The sequence below is a fragment of the Paramisgurnus dabryanus genome, chromosome 4 (assembly GCF_030506205.2).
Source record: "Paramisgurnus dabryanus chromosome 4, PD_genome_1.1, whole genome shotgun sequence".
In the NCBI taxonomy this organism is placed as follows: domain Eukaryota; kingdom Metazoa; phylum Chordata; class Actinopteri; order Cypriniformes; family Cobitidae; genus Paramisgurnus; species Paramisgurnus dabryanus.
The window spans coordinates 29,565,141-29,588,094 of record NC_133340.1 but is presented as its reverse complement, the minus strand read 5'-3'; the positions used below and the strand labels follow the sequence as shown (position 1 = coordinate 29,588,094).

Below are 22,954 nucleotides of genomic sequence, written 5' to 3'. Positions count from 1 at the left end.
ATGAATAAACTCTCAAAGCAAATACAATCTAATACTCACATTTAAGGACACCTGGCAACACCAGTGGATTATGTTCTGCTTGCCAGATTGGTGTATATTAGTCCACACTGAAACATGATTACACAACACACAACCCAGTACGAGCCTCTGGTTTTTGGGGTGAGGGGATTAAACTCATCCTCTCCTGATGTTCCTTACTAACACTACAGTCCCAACATTAGGAAACCTGCTGGATAATCCATACTGGGAATCAGACTGAGACTTTGAGTCTGATCAGGTCTGATGTTGTCTTGGCATTATTCTGTAGATTTCATCCAAACAGTTTAATGGTTTGCATTCAGTTAAATAATTCAAAATGAAAATAATTGTTTACTCAGCCACATGTAGTTCCAACCTTTTCTTTCTTTCGTTCTTCAATACAATTCTGTCTCAGCTGATTTTGATCTCAGATATCTAGCAATGAACACCAGGCATTTTACTTATACAGTATACCACTGCATTGCATTTTTATTGTAGATGTTCATTAGAAAAATGTGCAATATTTAAAGCTGAACAATGTTTATTTAACTTAAGATATTTATTTGTATCTTTAATTAATTTCCACATTAAACAGAGAGATATAATAAGACATAGCAACAATCTTTAGTATTATTATCAGGAGAACGCTGAACTTTTATAACTCCTATATTTTAATTACTTCATAAAGACAGCAAACAGTGTGACGGTAAGCAATATTTTATACTGTAAGCTAAAAAGGTTCATTTCTCATAAAGATAATACTCTTTCTTTAATAATATTCAGCCTCAGGAGACAATGAGCTATTCACTAATCATCCTGAGTGATTTAAAGCTCCCAGCTGGATTATAATAATATGATATTTATACGTGTGTTTCTTCCATCTATCTATTGTTGAGAAATCAGGCAAAATCTGATCAATGGAGCAATAAAACAGATAATACAATAATCACAATATCAGTGAACACCCCTGACCACTCGGTGAGTTTCACGTCTTTGTAAATGAAAGTTTAATGCATTTTAGGAAAGGATTGTTCCAGTGCACCTATAAAGCCATTATAGAGGTGGGAGGCGATACAAGAAACATCCGAAAATTCTCAGGACAGCATCATATGTCCAAATTTCAGTCAAAACCGTTCTATTTCATCATAAACAATCTGAAAACAGGGCTTTTAGTGTAAAATACCCAACTTGTCCTTTACATTTTTTTGTCTCTCTCTTTTATTCACTTACAATTCAATGAAAGTATTAAGACGTAATTGCTCTATGTTTAGATAATTGATTGTTTTAAGTCAGCCTGCAGGTTTTTCTATTATCAATGCTGTGCAGTTTAATAAAAGAGTCAATAGAAACCTTCATGCTGAACGCAACCACTGAAACTGCTATAGAAAAACACAAAAATACAAAATAATGATTTCATAAGCAATTAAACAAGAGTTATTACTCTAACCCAACTTTTGAAAGCCGAGGGTCTGTTCTTTCATTTGATATATTTGTATGTTTATATAGAAGAAAATATTCTTGGAAGGCATTTTGTGAAACTTTGGTAAAAATCACAAAAAATGCTGGCGAGGACTGACTCATATAACTGTAATATGTTATATTGTGTCATGTTATAACATAAAAATAAAAGAAGTTAAAGACATTTAAAAAGGACAAGTGATTTTAATAATCTAGGCTTATGTTCCCCATTATTTTCGGGCAAAACAGCAACTAAAATATTCAATATAAAGGGTTTCTGGTTGCAACTTTTTTTTACAAATTCACTTCATTTGCGATTTAAATAAAAGGCAACAAGGCGCACACGTCCCTACAGCAAGCACCAGTGTTCAACTTGATTTACAAGTGGCAATTCTCATCGATCGGTCTACTCAGCACCGCATGAACTCGAACCACCTATATTTACAAGGAGGGAAGGAGATTTGCATGTTTAATTAGAGATTACGAACTTTTAAAAATAATGAAGCTCACAGATAATTCATTTGTAAAAAATGTCACAATATTCCAAAATAAATGAAAGTTTATCGTTTAAAAAAAAACATTAACAAAACATTTCCACATTTACATAACCCTTCATGTTCAATTTCGTTTCATCAGATGACTGACCCGGGTAAAGTACAAGTAAACTTTACTAAAGTCACAATTTCTCATCTGTTTCTCAAATACTAACAGGAAAGATTCATTGCACTTATGAGATCATTAAAAACAAATTATTCTACAAGAATTATACGACAAGTCGACACTGACAAATAAAGTGGGAATTTCTCATAACAGGACACATTTATTTACAAGTGTAAAATACAGCGTTAACAGTGATTTCTGTGGTTCCCTGTTAACCAAAAGCCTGTGATATACACAGAAGATCAGAGTTATAACATCAAACAGAGTCACATGAGTCACATGAGAGATCTTAATTAAATTATGCATAGAACAGAAATTCATCAGAATTGTGTGTGTGAGTGTTTAGGATACAATGAATATAAATTTATATTATATATGAATGATTATTTCCAATGTTCAGAAAATAAAGTCTTATTAATTCAACTGAAGGAAATAAAATGTATAAATAAATATCTTCTACCTGCCACAAACTGTATTTTACATCATTCTTTATTATAAAGTTTGCTTTTTAGACAACTGATTCAAGTTTTTCTTTGCAGTGAATAAAACTACAGGTTATTATTATCATGCGAGATGATTCAGTGAATCTGTCACACAAACAACATTTACTTTATTGTTTTGTTTTGGCCGCTTAATGTGAGAAAATTCTAGTTTAATTCGACTTGACAAACGTTTCCTTTTGATTTTTAGGCATAGAGACACGGATCAAATACATTTGCGAGTATGAACACATTAGAGATGTTTTCGCAGATCTGTTAAAAAGTGCTAAATAAAAACACATTAATGACTTAACTTCCAGTGTTAAACCAGTGCACATACTGTCATCTCTTGTCTGGGTTATCATACTACAAGTTCAATCTTATCCAAATAAATCCCATTTATATATTAACCAAAAGATTATAATTATTTATAATAGACAAGTAAAAATACATGAATTTTTTGCATTCAACATCTTAATACAGATACGGTTTTAACAATAAATGTTTAGATTTGCTCTGTGATGCCTTAATGAATCTTAAAGAAAAGAGTCGACCTGATCTTTATTTGATTTTCTGTGAACACTTGTGATTCATTAAGACTATAACAAACTCATTTATGTACAAACAGATATAAACTATAGTAAAATATAATAAATATAATAACTCAAGTGCACGGTTTAGCTGGCAAACAGTGACCAGAAACATATTGCACATCATCACTCAAATACACACTGCAAATCATGACTTTCTTACTTAGTATTTTTGTCTTGTTTTCAGTAGAAAAAAAAATCTTAAATCAAGATGAACAAAATTACCTAAGAAAATATGTCTAGTTGTTAGACAAAAAACATACAATTTAATTAAATTTGTTCTTTTAACAAGCAAAAAATATCTGCCAATGGGGAGAGAAAACGTTTCTTGAATGAAAGGAACAGTATGTAAGAAATGTATATCAATTAATCATAAAATGGCCCTGATAGGTCATAATATCACTGACAACAGTGGTCTGGCCAGGATATTGCCATTTAAAAAATGGAGTTGCAGCCCTCAACTGATGTTTATGTTGTCTTTTTGTGTATTGGCCACCAGCTGTGTGATTGCAGTACCTGTTTTAGCCACAAGTTTTGTGATGGCAATACCAGTTTTGGCCACAATCCTACATACTGTTTCTTTAAGTGTCTAAGAAAAAAGTAAACTTATTTCAATTTCAAAACTTCATTATTTTTTTTTTGATTGTTTAGTGATACTCAAGATACTGAGTTTATGAATGCGTCTTCAACAAAGTTTACATCATTTTAAGTGATTTATAGTCCAGGGTCACTTGTAGTCCGTCTAAACAAGACTGATCGATGCTTTCGTCGTCTTGATTGTTTGTATTTATCGCTTTGTAGAAGAATGCATACGTGCAGAGGCATGTGGTGTTTCTTTACAAAGTAACATCGCCATCTACTGGCCTGCCACATTTAATACTATTGTCTTTTTGCATATTTGTGTAAACACGTATCTTTCTGACATCATTGTCGTACGTAAAATATGCAAAGGAAAAACTCAGTTTTGACTATATCCTTGTCATGTAAATGTAGCTTAAAACTGCACATTGCAATGCCTTGTCTAAGTGTCATGTCTTGGTTTGTGTGGAGTACAATATATTTCTGGTCATACTCACATACACACTCATGCATACAGTTAACAACATTTCACCTGACGTCATGGCAGTCGAAGTTGAAACTATCAACTCAATATACAACTGAAAGTTTTGCCAGGATTTGCTTTGACTCCCCTGTGTTTCTTCAAACATCACAGCTGCTACAAACACTTGATGAAGAAGTCTGAAGGATGAACTGTAGACGTGACGGCCGGCAGATGAAATTATCAAGAGTATATAAGAAAACCCAATAGAGATGTTCGGTCTCAGAGGGCTGAAAAACCGAATAAAGGCAGGCTGTGAATTCAAACCATAATTTCATCGGCTGAAATTCTCCACACTTCTAGAAAAACACTAAAAGACCCGACACGTAGCTAAAGATGGCCAGAATCTGAAAGAATCAAGACAACATACTGTAGTCAGACATCTCAGTGGACTCGATTTTTACTCGACATGCCTGGAAAAGAGAAGAAAGATCTTTGAATCCGTTGGGTCGTGTCAGGACGCTGCTGCAGGAGATCTTCATGATGCCATCAAAACACGAAAAAAAGGCCAAAGACAAAAACGGCAACCCAAAGTGCTGGAGCCTTGAATAGAAAGACCATCATAGATTTATCACAAAAAACTCAACTCTGTCCCTGTTAATATTTCAACATATTTACACGCCCATATCTTCATTATTCATCCATTCTGAAGATTTTCATAGGATTCTCTTTTGATATTTTTTTCTTAGTTTGAATGGGCTGGGAATGTTCGGCACGGCCTCCATTATGCTTTACTGTCGTCGTGTTTTGTGTGAAGGCTGTTGTCACCACGCACTTTGATCTCGATTAAATCCGGCTTCAGTACGTCTTTACCATTTTCTTCCTTTAGTGGGAGTTTCCTGCATTAGAGCAGCGAGAAGACGATGTTCAAACGTGTTTGATGAATTTGTAACAACACAGACATAGAGAAAAACAAGCATGCAACTCTTCAATAATATTCAACAACATTAAATGCACACAAACTAGACTAAGTGATGCATACTTACAACACAACTGACTGACCAACAAACCGATCAATGAAATATAATCAAACTTAATTTCTCACCATACAGAAAACCAACCAAAGGTTTGCCAAAACAAACTTGAAAGTTGAAAGTTGGAAAACTCTTTTTCTTTTATGGTTTTATGGTCTTGTTTTCCAATACAGTCCTTAAAAGCAGATATTTTTACGTCTAAAGTAAAACGAAAGAAAATTGTATGTCTTGCAAAGAAATCTAACAAAATATCTTAATGCTTTTGCTTAAAAAAGAACAAACTGTTTGAGTAAGAAAAATAATTACATTCAAAAGGAAAAACAAGATTATTTTTCTTGCCCTGCAAACATCTTGGTTCTTGTTTTAAAACATAAACTTCACAAAATTCTGTTAGATTTTTCTGAAATAAAGACAAAAATGCTTTTGGTTCTTAGGGGAATGGATGTTGTTTTAAGGATGTTTATAGATAATTGGCAAACAAGACTGAATAAGAGTATGATTTTTACTTATGGGTGCATCCAAAAGTTTTGGCGGTTGACTTTTTTGGCACTTTGCTGTCTTCAAGATTGGATCCAGTAAAGGTATCACAAGAGACAAGAAATAAAGCAAACATTGCATTCAGATACCTTCCTACCTTTGTACTGTATTGTACTGTATTTTTACAACTTTCAGACACAGTCTATGTACTGTATGTACCTGCATTGCAAATCTGTTGCAAAGGTTTTTTGTTCTTGCTAGTGCGTAGATAAGAGACTATTAACCTGCTCTTGACTGTGTCGAAAATAACTCTCTATACCCTTATATCGTGCACTACATAAGGGTATAGAGAGTACACTGAATTATTTTTATTTCATGATTTGCTATGGCCTCCTGTGGCCACCCCATTAACATTTTTTGGAGGCACCACTGGTTCTGAGATACAGTAAACTGAGTTTGATATCTGTCTTAATGTTCCTTTTTTCCTGTTTATTGAAGAAATATAAGTCTGTTCAAGTTAAATAAAATTCACACAACTCTTCACTAACACAAGCAAAACAAAGAGTTCATGCAGCAACTTCATGCAACACAAAGATGCCCAGACAATGCAAACCCAGTAACACAACATACAAGAAGCAGTGAAAAACTCACAGATAAGCTGCTTTTCCCTCCTCCATCTCTTTGCTTTTGCCGCTGGTGGTTGTTTTCTTGCTGCAGAACTTGCGACTGATGCACATGAGAAGTCCACACTGACGCAGGAAAAAACAACAGACGTCCACCAACACCAGCAGCAGAAGAAGACCGGCTACACCCAAACCCACCACAGTGCCCAGACCGAGACCACTGAACAGTGAATCTGCTGAGACCACAGGTGACATAAACACACTCGGTCAATGCTATCTGATCTCAGACCTGTAGATATTTACACACCAGAAACATCAGGTGAGCAGAGATTTTTGTGTAATATTAAAAGCAATATCATAAAAATAACATCATACTTGTGTTTGAAATCTCACACATCTTAGATATAAAACATCTGTCTGGATTTGCTTAAGCTAAATTTTTGTATGACCTCATATCAGTTAAGCAACTACATTTATTAGTCGTTTTTATAGTGTATAATATATTTTGTACTTTTTGTATTATCATATTATTTGTACTTTTACACATGCATGTGTCATTCTGCAAGACTGTTGAAGTGAATTGCCAAAGAAAAGCATAAAATTGTGACAACAATCTACTGGATCAGATTCTCCCCAAAGAGAAAAAAACATTTCTAAGAAGTACACAGACAGGTTTTGAGTCAATGGAAATAACGCTCGCGGAGATATTTGCGATGATTTTTGTAAGCGCTATTTCGCAGCGTTGGGCTAAGTGTAAGGCAAAACCTGGTATGTTTGGTATCATTTGACTCGGCAACAATTCAGAACTCTAATGAATCAACTCCAATGAAAATACGTCAATCGCTGCCAAAGTTATAGGCATGTAAACATTTTTCGGACCACTACGTGGTGCTTTGACAAAACTGTGTATGCACCCGCAGTTCCTGAATGCCATCACAAGAACCAAGTGTTGTCAAAATACACACAAGTTTGGCGAAGATACAGCCTCAAATCTTTTTTTCCACGCTATTCGTTGAGGCGGTATACAAAAAAGGATATGCGCATCAACAACAATTACATAACGTTTTGCCCTGAGTGTTTCTAAATGCAACACACCAATTTGATGGCAGAAAAATGTTCTTGATGAAAATTATGTTTCTACGACTTGCGCATAAGAAATTATAAGCAAGAACGTAAGTGAACCTTTGGACTGTTGGTGCCACTAGCGGGTTTGAGATAGAGACCCAAATTCACTATGGTAACTTTTATGACTGTCCTCTATCTGTGTGCATAATTAGTTAGGGTTAGGCTAACCCTAGCTTTCCTATGTAAGCTTCTGTGAGCTGCCATAGATCAATGGTGGAAGAAACGGAAGAAGAAAAACAACAAGACAATTAACAATTACAATAAAAATTCACAGGAGGTTAACTTAACCCAATCACTTGTAACAGCTTTACTAAAGCAAACTAAATGCATTGACAGAAACAAACCTTTTAAGTGACTTTTCATAAAGTTTCTAGATGTGATGCTATTTCAGATGTGTCTAGTTCATGCATGTACACCGGTCTTAAACTCTTTGAAGTGTATATTCAAAGATTGAGTTCTTCGAGCTGTTTGCATTACATGTAAAGATGAAAGATTCACACATAGTGTTATAAACACAAACACTCTGTGAGTGGATGTCTGAGATGCTGACAGATTCAAACACTATCAATATGTTCAGTTTACATGAAGCGACCTGCAGTATAAACACAATGTTCTTCTGTAAGGAGTTAAATGTGTGAAGAATCTCCTGAAGCCTGGAATGATTAGAGGAAAACTCTTAAATATGAGACGCCTGGAGTCGGTACGGATGCTGAAACATCTGAGGTTTTTATTGATTCTTATCACCACAGAGCCCCAAATGTACGAATGCAAAGAGAAATCATAAGAACATGGATAAAAGTTCAAAGCGGTTCATATCCTCAGCATTCACCTCATGCATCTGGACTTTGACTTTGAGGGTCTCTCTGGTTTACACTTTTATAAGGGTGTTAAAGTAAGTGCCACCAAACCAGATATTCATTAAACCATCTGCTTTTGTGCTCTTAGAAGAAAGTTGTATGTCAGTGGCTGAACTTTAAACAATACAAAAATAAGTATGCGAGCTGAGTAGTTTGGCCAAATTTGAAAAACAGCATACAAAAAGTACTCAGATGACCTACTTAGATTTTGGAGTGTGCATTCAATGGGCAATTTACTATCCCATGGACTCCCTGGTAAATTTCTCTAGCCAAAACTATGTTTTAAATATATGCTAAATTCATTTTGTAAAAAAGTAAATATAAATATATTTTTGAATTAGAAAATGTATTTAATTTTAAACTTCACATACAAACATATATTTTAAAATGTATTTCAAGGGCAAGCAAATACATTTATATTTAAATAATTGTTTTAAATAAATGCTAAATACAAGTTAATTCTATAAATTATATTTTTTAATTAAATATATTTAATTTTAACATATTCAAACCTCTTATTTTTAAAGTTTTTTCTTCCAATGCAACGTGGATATATTTCTTTGATTTGAAAAAATGTATTTTTAAAAAATTTTGAAAAGTATATTTTTGTAAACTTATTTCAAAATATATTTCAGCAAATAGATTTTTTGCCATATGAGTCAGTACGTACTGTCACGGTATGTGGTTTCAGATGCGTTTTGTGTCTGTGGTTTGTGTACCCTGAAAAAAGCTAAACAAGAAGAACTTTCATTTGAGTCCTATAAGTGTACGTCTGTATTGTTTCTCTCATTCAGACCGGAGACTCTCACTAACTCTATCAGCCAATAAAGCACTAAATGACCCGAAAAACACTCTCACGACAGCTCTTAGAGGCCACGGCTACAATATGAAACATTATTATATGGAGCCAAATGTCCATAACAGCACATTTATGAGCACAAAGTGTTGAAGAGCTGCTGTCAAAGCTTTACAGCAGTGATGTCAACCTTTCTTCATGTCAAAGCACGACTCAAAAACTACAGATCTGCACAATGAAACCCATAATCAACCTCAGAAGAGAATGAACGAAGTGCTCACTATATACACTGTAAAACATGATTATGTGTTCAATGAAATAAAATGAGTAAACTATTAAAAAATGTATCACAATTTGAATTTAAATAACAAAAATTGGATTAATTTGAGTAAGTGTAAACACAAACATTATTAAATAAAATCAACTTTTTTATCATGTAGAATCCACTTAAATTTGTAGTTTATCCTAATATCTTAATAATTCTGAGTTGAAACTACATGAATAATTAACTAACTAGGCAGTGGATTTGTAGTTCCCAGTTTTGCATGGCACTGCGTTTGGAGATTAAAATGTGAAATTAAAGAGTTGTTAGTGTTTCATGTTTATTTATGTCTGAGAGTTGTTTCTGTTTCCTCTTTGAGATTTGTGGTTACCATCATTCAGAAGATTGGTGCTTGTGTTTAAAGTGCATGAAGGTGACACAATGAAAATCATGATGTGTGTTAATAACTGCGCTAAAGTACTGAGAGCAGTCTCTACTAGTATATAATAATAAATATGTAAAGAAAAAGTTCTTCAGTATTTAATGAACTCTATTTACTGATGTTTCATATTGTTACTGCATACCATTGGGAACAGACTTTGCCATCCCTTTGGGATTGATGATGACTTAAAATACTGCCTATGTGTGCAGCTCGCTAAGTGTTGGAGCAGAGCCCAAGAGCTGTGCATGATGAAATATCAGATAAATGATTGAATGAAGCTATAAAACACAAAATCACCAGCTACCAATCACAATAGATAGCTGACGTGAACATGCACACAAGCATGCAAGCACAGGCATAAGCATGCATTCACCAACTTTTGCATTGTGACTTGCAAAAAAATAAATGAATGAATGTGATAAATCACAGCAGTACGTCTGTACTGTTTTTGTGCTAAATTTGTGTTCCTGTAGCTTAGCCGGTGGAGCATTGCATTAGCAATGTAAAAGGTCATGGGTTCAGGGAACGCACATACACAGAAATAATTAATAAAATTAATAAAATGTCTGCTGAATACATAAATTTACATGGAAAAAATCATATTATCATTGACTTTGTATGCAAGTCAAAGCAGAACATGAAAAAATCTACAGTGCCAACATCAAAGTTACACGAAAATCATAAAACTAACTTAAGATTCATTCTCTCCAGCGAGTGAAAGTCAAACTTCACATTCACTTTACTTTCACAATCAGATTTATCTGCCTGATGTTTTGCCTCAGGGTTTTTTCAGCCATTTTCATAGCTGCTTTAGGTCAATGGCTTCATATGTGTGTATAGTTGTTGGCTGAGAGCTACACATCCATTGGCCAAAGATTTCCTCACAAGCACCCCAAAACAATACAAGAAAAATACTTTTAATGAGAAGTCCTACATGTGTCCATACTTCACAATTTTATTCCTTTCAAAACGCAAATGAAATAAAAATATATATGACTGTCAGTGCCTTGACCATTTGATGACTTTCCAGGGTAAGTTTGTTTTGATAAGTCGAGTCAGTGCAGTAGATGTGTTGGCTATTTCTCTTCAAACAACATCACAGATTAAACTACAGTAAATCTCTCCGCTGGATTTGATGATCTTTATTTACTCTAAAGTCTCAGACACAGAGGTTCAGATTTGCTGGAGGCGTCTCATCTCTCACTACGTGGAGACCTGATATCATCCCTGATGTGGCGTGACATTTCTGTTTTTATCTGACACATGAACCACTGCGAACAGCTTTTTGTGAAGGCCTTGAATATCAATAAGGTTTCTAAAGTTTAAATCCCCCAAGATGTATCACATGTGCCAATTTGCATATTGTGCATTAACAGCATTGTTGAAGGGAAAGTAAACTTTGGGTGTTCACTAATAGAGAGCGCAACTGAGACGCAGACAAACTGTTGATATTAAAACTAAAGAGATTGGGTGACTGTGTGATGTGTACCTGTGATGTCAGGTTTCTGAGGCATGAGGAACTGAAAGAAGGTGGGTTCTGACAGGCCTTTCAGATTGCGTGCTGTGATCTCCACGTTGTAGCGCGTGTTCCACTGAAGCGGCTGTAAAACAGCATAGTCGTTCAGACCGGGAACCAACTTAGTCATCCACTGTTCCTCCTTATCCTGCAAAACGAACACAGAAACATTGATGTTTAATATACACATCATCAACATGTGAAACATCATACACCAAACGGAGAAAACCAGATTAGACCGGTGTAAACATCCATGCTGGTCCAGAGACTAAACAGGTTTGGAATGACATGTGAGTAAGTAAATAATGACACAGTTTCCAATTTTAAGCTTATGAGTCTATTACACTAATATCTTATGCTGATAACCACATCAAAATTAATCACTACACTGCAAAAAATGATTTTCAAGAAAAATATTCTTAGTATTTTTGTCTTGTTTTCAGCAAAAAAAATCTGCCAATGGGGTAAGCAAATTTTTCTTGAATTTAGTGTTTAAGAAAATTTTTCAAGATTTTGTTGCTTACCCCATTGGCAGATTTTTGTGCTTGTTTTATGCACAAAATCACTTAAATTTGATATTTTTGGTCTAAAAACTAGACTTATGTTCTTGGGTCATTTTGCTCATCAAGAAAAATGCAGTGTACACTGAAAAAAATCACTTTCTTACTTAGTATTTTTGTTTAAATGCTTAAATAAAGCTGAATTTTCTTAATGAGCAAAACATTTTTTACTTTTATTATTTTAAGTGCTTAGGACAAAAGTTAAGATTTTATTCTTACATAATTGGCAGATTTTGTTGCTTGTTCACTGAAAAAAAAAAGATTCATTTAATTTACTCCATTGTTTAAGGTAAGTGGTTGCAATCAATTTATTTAAGCTACATTTAAAGAAAAAAAGATTAGTAAAGTAAAATAAAAAAAACTTTTGTTTAAATGTAGCTTAAGTAAATTGATTGCAACCACTTATCTTTAAAAAAATGAGTAAATTGAATTAATCTTTTTTTTCAGTGTTTTATGCACAAACTCACTTAAATTTGATTTTTTTGTCTAAAAACTAGATTTATTTTCCTAGGTCATTTTGATCATCACAAAAATGCATCACGATTGTAAGAATTTCTAGATATTTCTACGCAGGTGGATTAAACACACTGAAAAAAATGATTTTTTAAGTTACATTTAGACAAACGTTTTTTTTTTTACTTTACTAATCTTTTTTGTTTAAATGTAGCTTAAATAAATTGATTGCAACCACTTACCTTAAAAAAAAAGAAATGAGTAAATTGAATGAATCTTTTTTTTTCAGTGCAGAAAAGTAAATCATTTCCATCATCTTCATTTCAGTCTTTCTGGCTCTTGCCAAACACTCGCAGCTCACTGTCTGTCTGTATGACTTAATATAATGAATTTATTTTCTGAAAATCTTTGATTCCTTTTATCATTGGGTTTGTCTGTGAACACGCTCGCAGGAGAACTCAAAAGCAAAACAATCAAATCTCCAATCTGCTTTTCTCTCGCTGCATTTAAGCAAAGCACTTTAAAGAGATTTCATTTCCCAGAATTGTTTAAAGGTTTTCAGCAGTTCTTATACAAATCCCAGAAACTTTCTAAAGAGATTGCAGAAACAAACTTTCATTGGACTGGATGATACTCAAGTTTCATTTTCTTTAGTGATTATTTTAAACACAACCTTTCTGCCTCGTGGCCTGAATTACCCCATCCAGGGAATCCGGTCCTGGACCTCGATCGGTTCTGATGTCTCGATCATATTTTAAACATTTTTGATATTTAGTAATGATTACATCAATAGCCAATGAGAGAGTGATGTGAATGAAAAAGCGATGAGCCATTGTACACTTACATTTTGTTTTCCTGTAGTTATGCAGCTGTGTGCCAGTAACTTACTGTAGATTTAAATTAATGTTATTTACTGGTAAAGGTTTGATCAAAGTTACATTAAATATGAACAAGTCTTTATCTTTACAGAAAAAAACTATTAAACAACAGCCTCATGCAAAGCATTCTGGGAAACAGAAATCCTCATCAACTTTTTTCTGTTTTTTCCTTCGGATTTTGTTTCCCAGAATGCTTTGGGCATGAGGCTGTTATTTTAGTTTTATTCTGTAAAGATAAAGACTTGTTGATGTTTAATGATCATTTAACTTTTCCAGTAAATAACATTAACTTAAATCTACAGTAAGTTACTGGCAAACAGCTAACAGTAATACTGTCATTTCTACAGTAATATTTAACGGTGTATCAAAACAAGCTGCTGTACGGGGCCTCCTTCTCTTTCTTTAGAATTTTTTTTCTTTTGAATTGGGGATGAAATGTGACCTGGATGTGTTCCTGACAGGTTCTCTTTCAGGTGTATCTGTGAACGTGTTCATTATTAATGTTAGTATGTGTGTATTGAGATAAAGAAACACACAAACACAGGTCAGGCTTCTCTGTTCTGTGACAAGAGGTGAAATCTGTGGAAAACAGAAGAACTTCAAAGTGTTTTTCCTCTTTCTTTAAAGCATCTTTATTCTTCAAGCAAATGAGGTCACAGCGTGAGATCTTTCTTAGCCCACAGATTCACCAAAGGAGGAGGAAGAATTCTCCATGAGGACATTTCAGATTCAGCCACCCACAACACTGACAGATATACGACTCAAGATTAACACTGACTGACTTTACCGCATGAATTACTGCAGTCGTTTATAATCTGATATAATCTCAGCTGAAATACTTCAATCCAACTCAATCAGAGGAAAACATTTTCACTCATCTCTGATGTGTATTTTCTGACAGTAGATGTTGATGTCAAATGTATGTCATGTTATTCCCATTAAAAAGCACAGGGTCTGATCCAGGGCTAAGAGTTCAGCTGGTTAACATGATCAAGTAACCTCTGTTAAACCAGCGGTCGCAGCACTTTGGTCCCAGAAAATATCCATAAAATTGCACTGGCATAAAAGAATAGCTCATCACATGCTCATATGAGCTTATCAAAAACAAAAATGCCCGCATGTCATCACAACAAGATATATCGTTCAGCTTTTCAAAACATGGGTTTTAAATACACATTAACAATCTGGAAAATCATTGGCAGTGCGAATGAACCAAAAACCAAACAATCCTGGACAAATCAAAAAATTGTGGAAATACTTGACAATGCCATGAAAAACTGAGCAAAATAATGCGTGACTATTTCACGTCTTTTGTGAGATCAGGCTGGTTAGTTAATGTCAATCCAGTTATTCGTGTTAGTTCATGCATTAATTAATGTAAACAGTTATAATGCTTGATTTTATAAATGTATCACTTAATGCCAAAATGAACATAAACTAAGATTAATACATGTTGTAAAAGTATTGAGCATTTTTAGTTAATTTTAATGCATAACTTATTGTTAACAAATACAACTTTATTGTAAAGTGTTCTTTATATAAAATTATTATAGGAACGCACTTTTGCATCATATTTAATCAGATCACATAACGATTGCGTGCCACCTCTAGTAATAAATCTAGATATAAAGATTAAGAAATGGACTTTGAATTTCATCTTTGTACAGACCATGGGTCTCATTCACTAAGCATGTGTACGCACAAATTTGTTCGTAAAATGTGCGACAAACGGACGTTTTAACGTACAAATCATGATTCAACAAAAACTTTCACATTTCTTCTAGATGTTTGCAAAAACGTAAGAACAACTTAGACCACATGTGTGCAAAAATCATCAACAAGGAAATAGAATCCCATTAATATATATCTATTATTATACCCTATTATATATTTTTCCTTGTTCATGATTATTGCGTACATGTGGTCTAAGTTGTTCTTCCATTTTTGCATACATTTAAAATAAATTTTAATATAAAAGTTTTTTGTTGAATCATGATTTGTAAGTTAAAATCTCTGTTTTACGAACAAATCTGTGCGTACGCATGCTTAGTGAATGAGACCCATTGAGTTTGCTTACAATCTCTCTCAGTTATCAACCCTGATGATTAAAGCACCAGTACTCATGTCCTTCATCACTGCTCTCACCGTTTTATATTTGACGATGTATTCGACGATGGGCATTCCACCATCATCCTGTTTCATTAGACCGAGTCTGTACGCTTTACCGACACCTCTCTGTCCGTGTACTGTAGGAGGACTCGGCTCACCTGCAAGAACAGAAAACATCTTCATCACTTCAGGAGAACATCACCATTAAACTATAAAGCAGCATTACAATAAGCAAGAAGCTTTTAATACTTGAATAAAAACACATTCACTGCAGTACATTGAGTTCTGGATGAATTCACACACTGGCAAACTAAACAAAATGCATCCAGTCGACAGTGAAGAACGAGTGAAGATTATAAAGAGGAGAAGGTTCTCACGGATGGGTAACGTCTGGAAGATGTCCGATCGACTGAACTCTCCTTGACCTTTACCGTTCACCGCCGCCACTCTCACCTCATATGTGGTGTTGGGCTCCAGGCTCGCCAGAACCACCATAGCTGAGACAGAACAAAGACAAACACACATCCAGATTTATTACACATGAAGTTTCAACAGACTAACATATGCCGTCGACTACTTTTCATGTATGAGCTTTAAAGTAAAAATGTAACGTGTCATCATTTTTTTAGCCCGATGTCATGTTGGAAAGTGAATTCTTTCATTTTTGTGATCTTTAGGTCCATAAACTCCAAAAACCCATACCATACAATCATACCAGTATCACATACTAGACACCAGTATCCAGAAATGAACACATGCTGGTTTCTGTAAAAAGATGTATTTTTGTCTTGTTTTCAGTACAAATATCTAAAAGTTCCTAAATCACAATGTATTTTCCTGAAGAGTAAAATGACCTAAAATAAGTCTATATAAAACTGAAGTAAATCTATGCTGAAAACAAGCAAAAAAGTCTGCCAATGATTTTTCAAGATAAAATTTAAGAAATATCAAAAAATTCTTAAATTAAGATTTTTCTTGATGAACAAAACGACCCAAGAAAATAAGTCTAGTTTTTAGACCAAAAATATCAAATTTAAGTGATTTTGTGCGTAAAACAAGCAAAAAAATTGCTTAGCCCATTGGAAGATGGGGATAAGACAAAATCACTTCAATTTGATATGTTTACTGAAATACTAAGCATTTTTTTTCCTTGAAACTCATTGTTTTGCAGTGTAAGGAGAAAAGTAAACGTATAAGCCGGTTTCTTTGCTTCTTTAAAGCACAGATTCACTTAAATTTGATATTTTAATCTAAAAAACTAGACTTATTTTCTTAGGTCATTTTACTCATCGAGTAAAATACATCATGATTTAGGAACTTTTAGACAAAAATACTAAGAAAGAAAGTCTTTTTTTTTTTGCAGTGTGATGACAACATTCAGAGCTAGAGTCGGCACAGTAGTGATCGTGAGGTGGTATCACATCTAATAACCAACTTAAACCGAACCCATTAGAAAAACCCAGATAGAAAGTATATCAAAATCATAAGAAATAACTAAAATAACAAAAAACATTGCTGGGATTTTTCTTAAGTTTGGCTTGTGTCCTACTCAAGGTGGGGTTTATGACATATACTGCAGCCTGCCACCAGGGGGCGATTGAAATGTTTTGATCTTCACTTTTCAGGACGTGTGTCACCCTAAAAAAAACCACCCTAAATTTGATCTTTCGATCATTTCTTTGATTTATAGTTAAATGCACATACGCCTCACTGAACAGTTTAGTATCTCTGTCTTTAATGTCACTGACATACTATACTGTATGTCAATGTTTAAATCTTATTCGAGCAACAAGAATGGCTTATAAACCCAGCAGCAACTGGACAAGCAAAAGTGTGTACCTCTGCTCAGACCCTGACGTGGCGTTAAGCACTTTTTTTCACTGTTTTCACAAGAGTGTATATGATCAAATCTGTTCGTATGCATGCTTTATAAATGAGTCTCTGGTTTTTAGTTACACTTTTGTGTTTTCAGAGTTTAGTATTATACAGTGTGCATATCAATGTTAAAAATTCACTAATCAGTTTAAAGTTCATAATGAAGTCTAGAGTTTAACATCACAGTATTATGACAGCACATCTCAGACCGTGACCTCTGTATGTTATTATAATGACTGATTTACATGAAAAAGCAGTAACAGAAATGAACACTCAATGGGCGCTATTATTGTAACTTAATAAATGCAGTCAGTCACAGAACATTGAGCTCTTAATTAAAAATCCACAAAGAATATTTAGATGTAATTGTAATAATTGCGCTGTGTATTTTAATAAATCCAGCACCAAATGTTTTATTCCTTCATCTGATGGTCTGCTGTTGACCTCATCAAAGCTTTGCCTGAAGCCCCACAGGACTGTGATTCAAAGTTGAGCCATATAACTTCCCATGCTTGAAGGTTTCTATTTGTTATTTGCTTTTTGTTATGTTTAGCCAAACGAACGTTATTTAAAAGCGTTGTTCGATGTCCTGGCTAATGGCCTTCTAATGCACAGAGAGAAATCATTGTGCGCCGACTCAAAGACAAAACTCTGAGTAGTTTAATGAACAAACTGCTTAAACTCATTATCTCTAGTGCGCCTTTAGCAAACCAAATGTGCTTTAGTTGCACCACACAAACCAAAATGATTCTCGACACAATACAGCAAAAAGTGCTCGTTTCAATAAGCGATAATGGATTTTAAAGGAAAAATGGCAATAGCAGAGACACAGCCTGGTTTTATTCTCATAAATGTTTTACTCGTGCAGCTGGCAAAGAAAATATTGAGCTTATTGTTTTACAAAAACAACAATGAGGATTAAATGAAGAGCAAAGGTAGAGATTCTAAAACAAACTTAAATATTTCTCATTAAAGTCCTCTCCAAATTATTTTATAGGTTTAAAGGTGCCAAAGAATGCAATGTTGAACTAATCTCTTAAATTGTTCTCTGAAATCTTTAAGGTATTTCTGGTTATAAATGATCCAGAGTCAGTTTAACATGTCCATTTACAACCCTAGGATTTCCCTTTATAATGAAATGATCTATTATTACCTAGTGTCATGAATAATAATGTTGAGCTCTGCTCTGATTGGCTGTTTTTCCTTCAGTAGCTCTGTGTGTGTGTAAACAGATCTTATGTTTGAGTCTGTATCAGATTTTGAGGAATAATCAATTGTTTGGAGATTGTTAATGGACGTTTCTGAGTGGTAAGTTTGTGTTTTTTTCAGTATGAACCTGCAAAACGTAACTGTAACGTCAATAGTAGAACTTCAGCCTAAACACTAGTATATAGCATTAACTAGCAAATAGCATTAACTAGCATATAGCATTAACTAGCATATAGCATTAACTAGCATATAACATATTCATCTATGACTACATAAATACAGTTTTACATTCTACGGCACCTTTAACTCTTACTGTATGCCAAAAAATGACTTGTTTCTATTTCTGATATCAATAATGTTTTTCATATGACACTTACTCTGAACACCATGTGATCTCACTGTTCTCCAATCAGGTGAGCTTATGTCTCTGTAGTTGATGATGTAATAACTGATGGGCACGCCTCCATGTGAGTCAGGCTTTATGAAGGTGACGGTAGCGAGACGCTGAGATACAGCGGTCAACCTGACAGAGGTCGGGTTTGAAGGAACATCTGGAACAAAACAAACATCACATTTCACCAACAGAGACCACAAAACTGTCACCTTCCTTATATCTACCATGATTTATGATAGCTATCTACTGAACTATATTATAGAAATATATGATGATGTATTATTTTAAGTATTATGTTTAATCTTTAGTTTTGAACCCAAACATTCATGATCTCTCTTTCTTTTTCATTCATAGACTCACAGATCAACAGAAATATAAGACAGGACATTATATTCATCATCACTCCTCATGTTATCAGACAAACCCACAAACTCAGAAGAGTCTAACCTGACAAAAAACATAAATGTCATCTCTCTCTCAAACACAACGCTTCAGGCCGTGAGCAGAGTCTTAATGCATCATTTTATTTGATGTATACAGTTTCTGAAGAAAAAGTGTTGTGTTGATCTGACTCGGGTAAATCTATGGTATGGTTTTCAATGGTTTAATGTTTCAGCAGGTAAAAACTGTACCTCTGTATTTTAGGAAATCAAACTCCCTACAAGGAATATCATTCAACGACACATAAACTGTGAAAATGCTTTCCCAAGATGTATAATACTGTTAACACATACTGCTTTATTTACTAGTTAAAGCAGTAAATACTGCTAGAAAAACAGTATAGTGTTTTTTTAAGCAACATACAGTATATCTTTCAACCCTGTATCACGAAATTACGTACCTATAGTCACGTAAATTTATCTTAAGTGTGACACTGACATGGTTTTCCGCCTTTTTGCGTGAACGTAAAGTGACATCCTAATGCAAACACCAAATCTACCTGTAAACCATATCGTAAATGGTTTGAAAATACAACAATACAGTGACAAGACTTTACGTGACTATAGGTACATCATTTTGTGATACAGGGTTGCTATCTTCATAGCTCATGTATATTTATTATCATGTATATTATAAGTGTGTAACTGATCTATTGAATTATTAAAAACATATAAATTAGACATGCACCCTAATTTGCATAATAAATTTGAGGTGATAAGGAGCTCACAGAAATGTCATTATTCTAATATTTGTGGATTCTCATACTTTGGTTTTTAACTGTAAATTATGTTGTATTATATGATCAGAACTTAAAATTCAGAGTATAGTCTGTTTTTTATGTGTACACAAACGTACGCACGCAGTCGAACACACAGCCTTGCAAAGTATAGTTGACTTGTACGTGAACACAGACGTTTGATGCACGCGCATTGCGCAATTCAATGCATATCATGGGCTACATACTAAAATCTCCTGTAGGCACACGTGCGACTTACGCACTGTACGCAAACAATCTTCTGATGACAAAAATTGTGTCATGCATAAAAATGTTCAATACCTCGGCCTTAAGCCTTCTGATGCCAAAAACTGCATCACATGGACTGTATGAGGACCCACGTGTACACATAAAAAATGGAATATACATCCGAACTTAAGTCTAGTCCCAGATTAAATGCATGTCTAACCTTACCTGACATATTTAAAAAATACATAAGTGCCATTCTTTTGTTTCAAGATGGACATCGGTAATATTCATAAATATTTAACTAAGACTTAATCTTGGTTAAATCTAAACCATGTCTGTAAAACCAGGCTTTTGAGTCTAAGTACTCTTAAATTTACGGTTCAGTGTTTTTTATGCTATTTGTGCATGTATGTGTGTTAAGAAGAGAGATGTGTTTGTGTGTGTGCGTGCGTGTGCGCATGTGTGTGTGTGGTGTTCTCTTGGGCTTAATGAAGCTCTGGATAAAGTAGATCTTTATGGGATATTAAACAGCTACAGTAAATGAAGACTGTACTCTGGTTTATTAGTAAATCACCTTACACAGAAAACTAGCTGCAGTTAAATTAGTAATGGCCATGTGAAAGATAAATCATTACAGAAGATATTAATAAACATTAATGTTTAATGCATACCTACAGTTTTATAACCACGATTCAATTATGTTAATTTGAAGAAGAACATTAAATAGAATAAACTCTGCAGGCGTCATATCTGTCTTAAACATCTCTAAAGTCATTAAGAAACAAAAACTATTACAGCCATAATATGATACAAGATATAAGGGAGAGCAGGATACAACCTAATGCTTTGTGACTTTGGCTTTTTCATTCAAAAAAATATTTAAATTAGATTAATATTTTTTTACACAATCAACACAATGTCTTGATTTCATTATCATTTAATTTCATTATTTGTTTCAATATGGTGTTATGTTTCAGGTAACAAGACAATGATTAAAATAATATAAGTTTGGATTTGGTGACTTACACACCCAACTCAGAAATTTACTTACATGCCTCCGAAACACTCTTTGTATCAATATCAATTCTTCTGACAGTAAGAGAAAAAGACCAAAAGCACAGATATGCCGCAATTAACCCCGCATTAGTTTGTGCCCCGCTCACCCCTACGATAAGAATAAATGTTAATGGTAGACTTGGTTTAGTCAGCATCTCTATATGACAGATGATGGAGGTGAGGATTGTAAGACTGAATTTTAAGTGAAGTTTAAACATCAGGTAGAGAGTGTGAGTTTATCTGGACTTGTTCAGTATCTCCTGAGGTTTATTGAAGGTGAACACATACCTGCCTGTGCTAATATAAACTCCTGATATCGAGCGCCGATGTTGTTTCTGGCTGTGCAGTTGTAGCGTCCAAAATCCCTGTCGGACACTGGAGTGACCTGTGGATAAACAAGAAGATATTTGAGGGGAATAATAAAAGAGAGACAGGAATGTTGTAAAACATACCCACACACACATATACACTTCTTGGGTTTTTGTGCATTTATTCATTTTCAGCTGTCTTATACAGAAACAAATACTAATCAAGTATTTTTGGTCAACCAGCTTTATCAGAATACAATTGTGTTGCTAAACCAGCAGTAAACAAGTCTTAATCTCTTTTATGGATGGTCGTTTTATGTTAGCAAAGGCTACATTTACACAACACCAAAACTGAAAAGTTTTTAACCACATAAAAACGTTCCCAGTTTCCATAAAAAAAACATTGTTGTGTACACAGTTTTCAAGTTAGTTAACATGTTGACATTTTATAGCAAACATGTTTGAAAACGATTTTCTCTTGAGCACTGAGGTTACTTAGGCACTCGTGTAGATGAATGTGCTTTCCTGAACAGCCAAAATTCAAAACAAAATTTATTTCAGCAGCGTCAAAACTTTTTGTCTCTGTCCTTCAACACATTAACTAGAACTAAAGGCAGTAGCGATTTAAACTTAATCTATATTCATGTAATAATGTGATGTTAGTAAACCTCTAGAAGTGATCGTCCCTCTGCAGTGTGGATCTGTATGTTGCTGGTGCCCTGACTGGAGATGGTAAATCGATCTCTTCTCCAGAGCATCGTCGCTGGAGGATTAGATCTCACATCACAGCTGATGTTCACTGGGTTTCCCTCCCATGAGTAGAAGATCGTCTGGCTGGTCTGGAACTTCGGTGCATCTAATAAAAAAGAAACAGAAACTCACAGTTTAAGCTCTTCAGTAAACTTAGGCTGGTTTTAGCTGGTCTCCCACTCGGGTTTTAGCTTGTTAAGCAGGTCAGTTTTAGAAGGGTTTTGGCCACTTTTTTAGCTGGTCAATCTGGTTTTAGCTGGTCAGGCTGTAAGACAGCTGACCCACCAAATAAAACCAGCTGACTTACGAGCTAAGCTGTTTTTCACTAATAAGTACCATCTTAAAACCATCCCAGCTTAAACCAGGCTGGCAGACCATCAAAAATCAGCCAGGTTTTAACTGGTCTTTCAGTAGGGAATACACTATAATAAAAAGTGTTTATGTTCTCAGCGTATGTGTCGATTATGTCTGTAAACAGGTGCCAGTTATACAAATGAAATGATTTTCTCCTCAAAGCGAAAGATTCAGAGAGTCATAGATTCAACAAATATATCAACAGTCATGTTTTACTAGCAAATCTC

The 22,954-nt window shown here is 34.4% G+C and overlaps 1 protein-coding gene across 1 annotated transcript in view; it reads right to left on the bottom strand.

The window, feature by feature from the left end:
- Window positions 1-2,414: 2,414 nt before the first annotated feature.
- Window positions 2,415-22,954, bottom strand: part of LOC135735636 (neural cell adhesion molecule 2) — a 178,076-nt gene continuing 157,536 nt past the window's right edge. The window contains exons 10-17 of the mRNA XM_065254077.1: window positions 22,292-22,479; window positions 21,604-21,700; window positions 18,838-19,011; window positions 15,754-15,873; window positions 15,413-15,534; window positions 11,350-11,524; window positions 6,407-6,614; window positions 2,415-5,143 (exon numbers count right to left, since the gene is read on the bottom strand). Of these exons, the coding sequence (XP_065110149.1) occupies window positions 5,029-5,143; window positions 6,407-6,614; window positions 11,350-11,524; window positions 15,413-15,534; window positions 15,754-15,873; window positions 18,838-19,011; window positions 21,604-21,700; window positions 22,292-22,479 (1,199 nt within the window). The 3' untranslated portion in view covers window positions 2,415-5,028. The remainder of the gene's footprint in view (window positions 5,144-6,406; window positions 6,615-11,349; window positions 11,525-15,412; window positions 15,535-15,753; window positions 15,874-18,837; window positions 19,012-21,603; window positions 21,701-22,291; window positions 22,480-22,954) is intronic.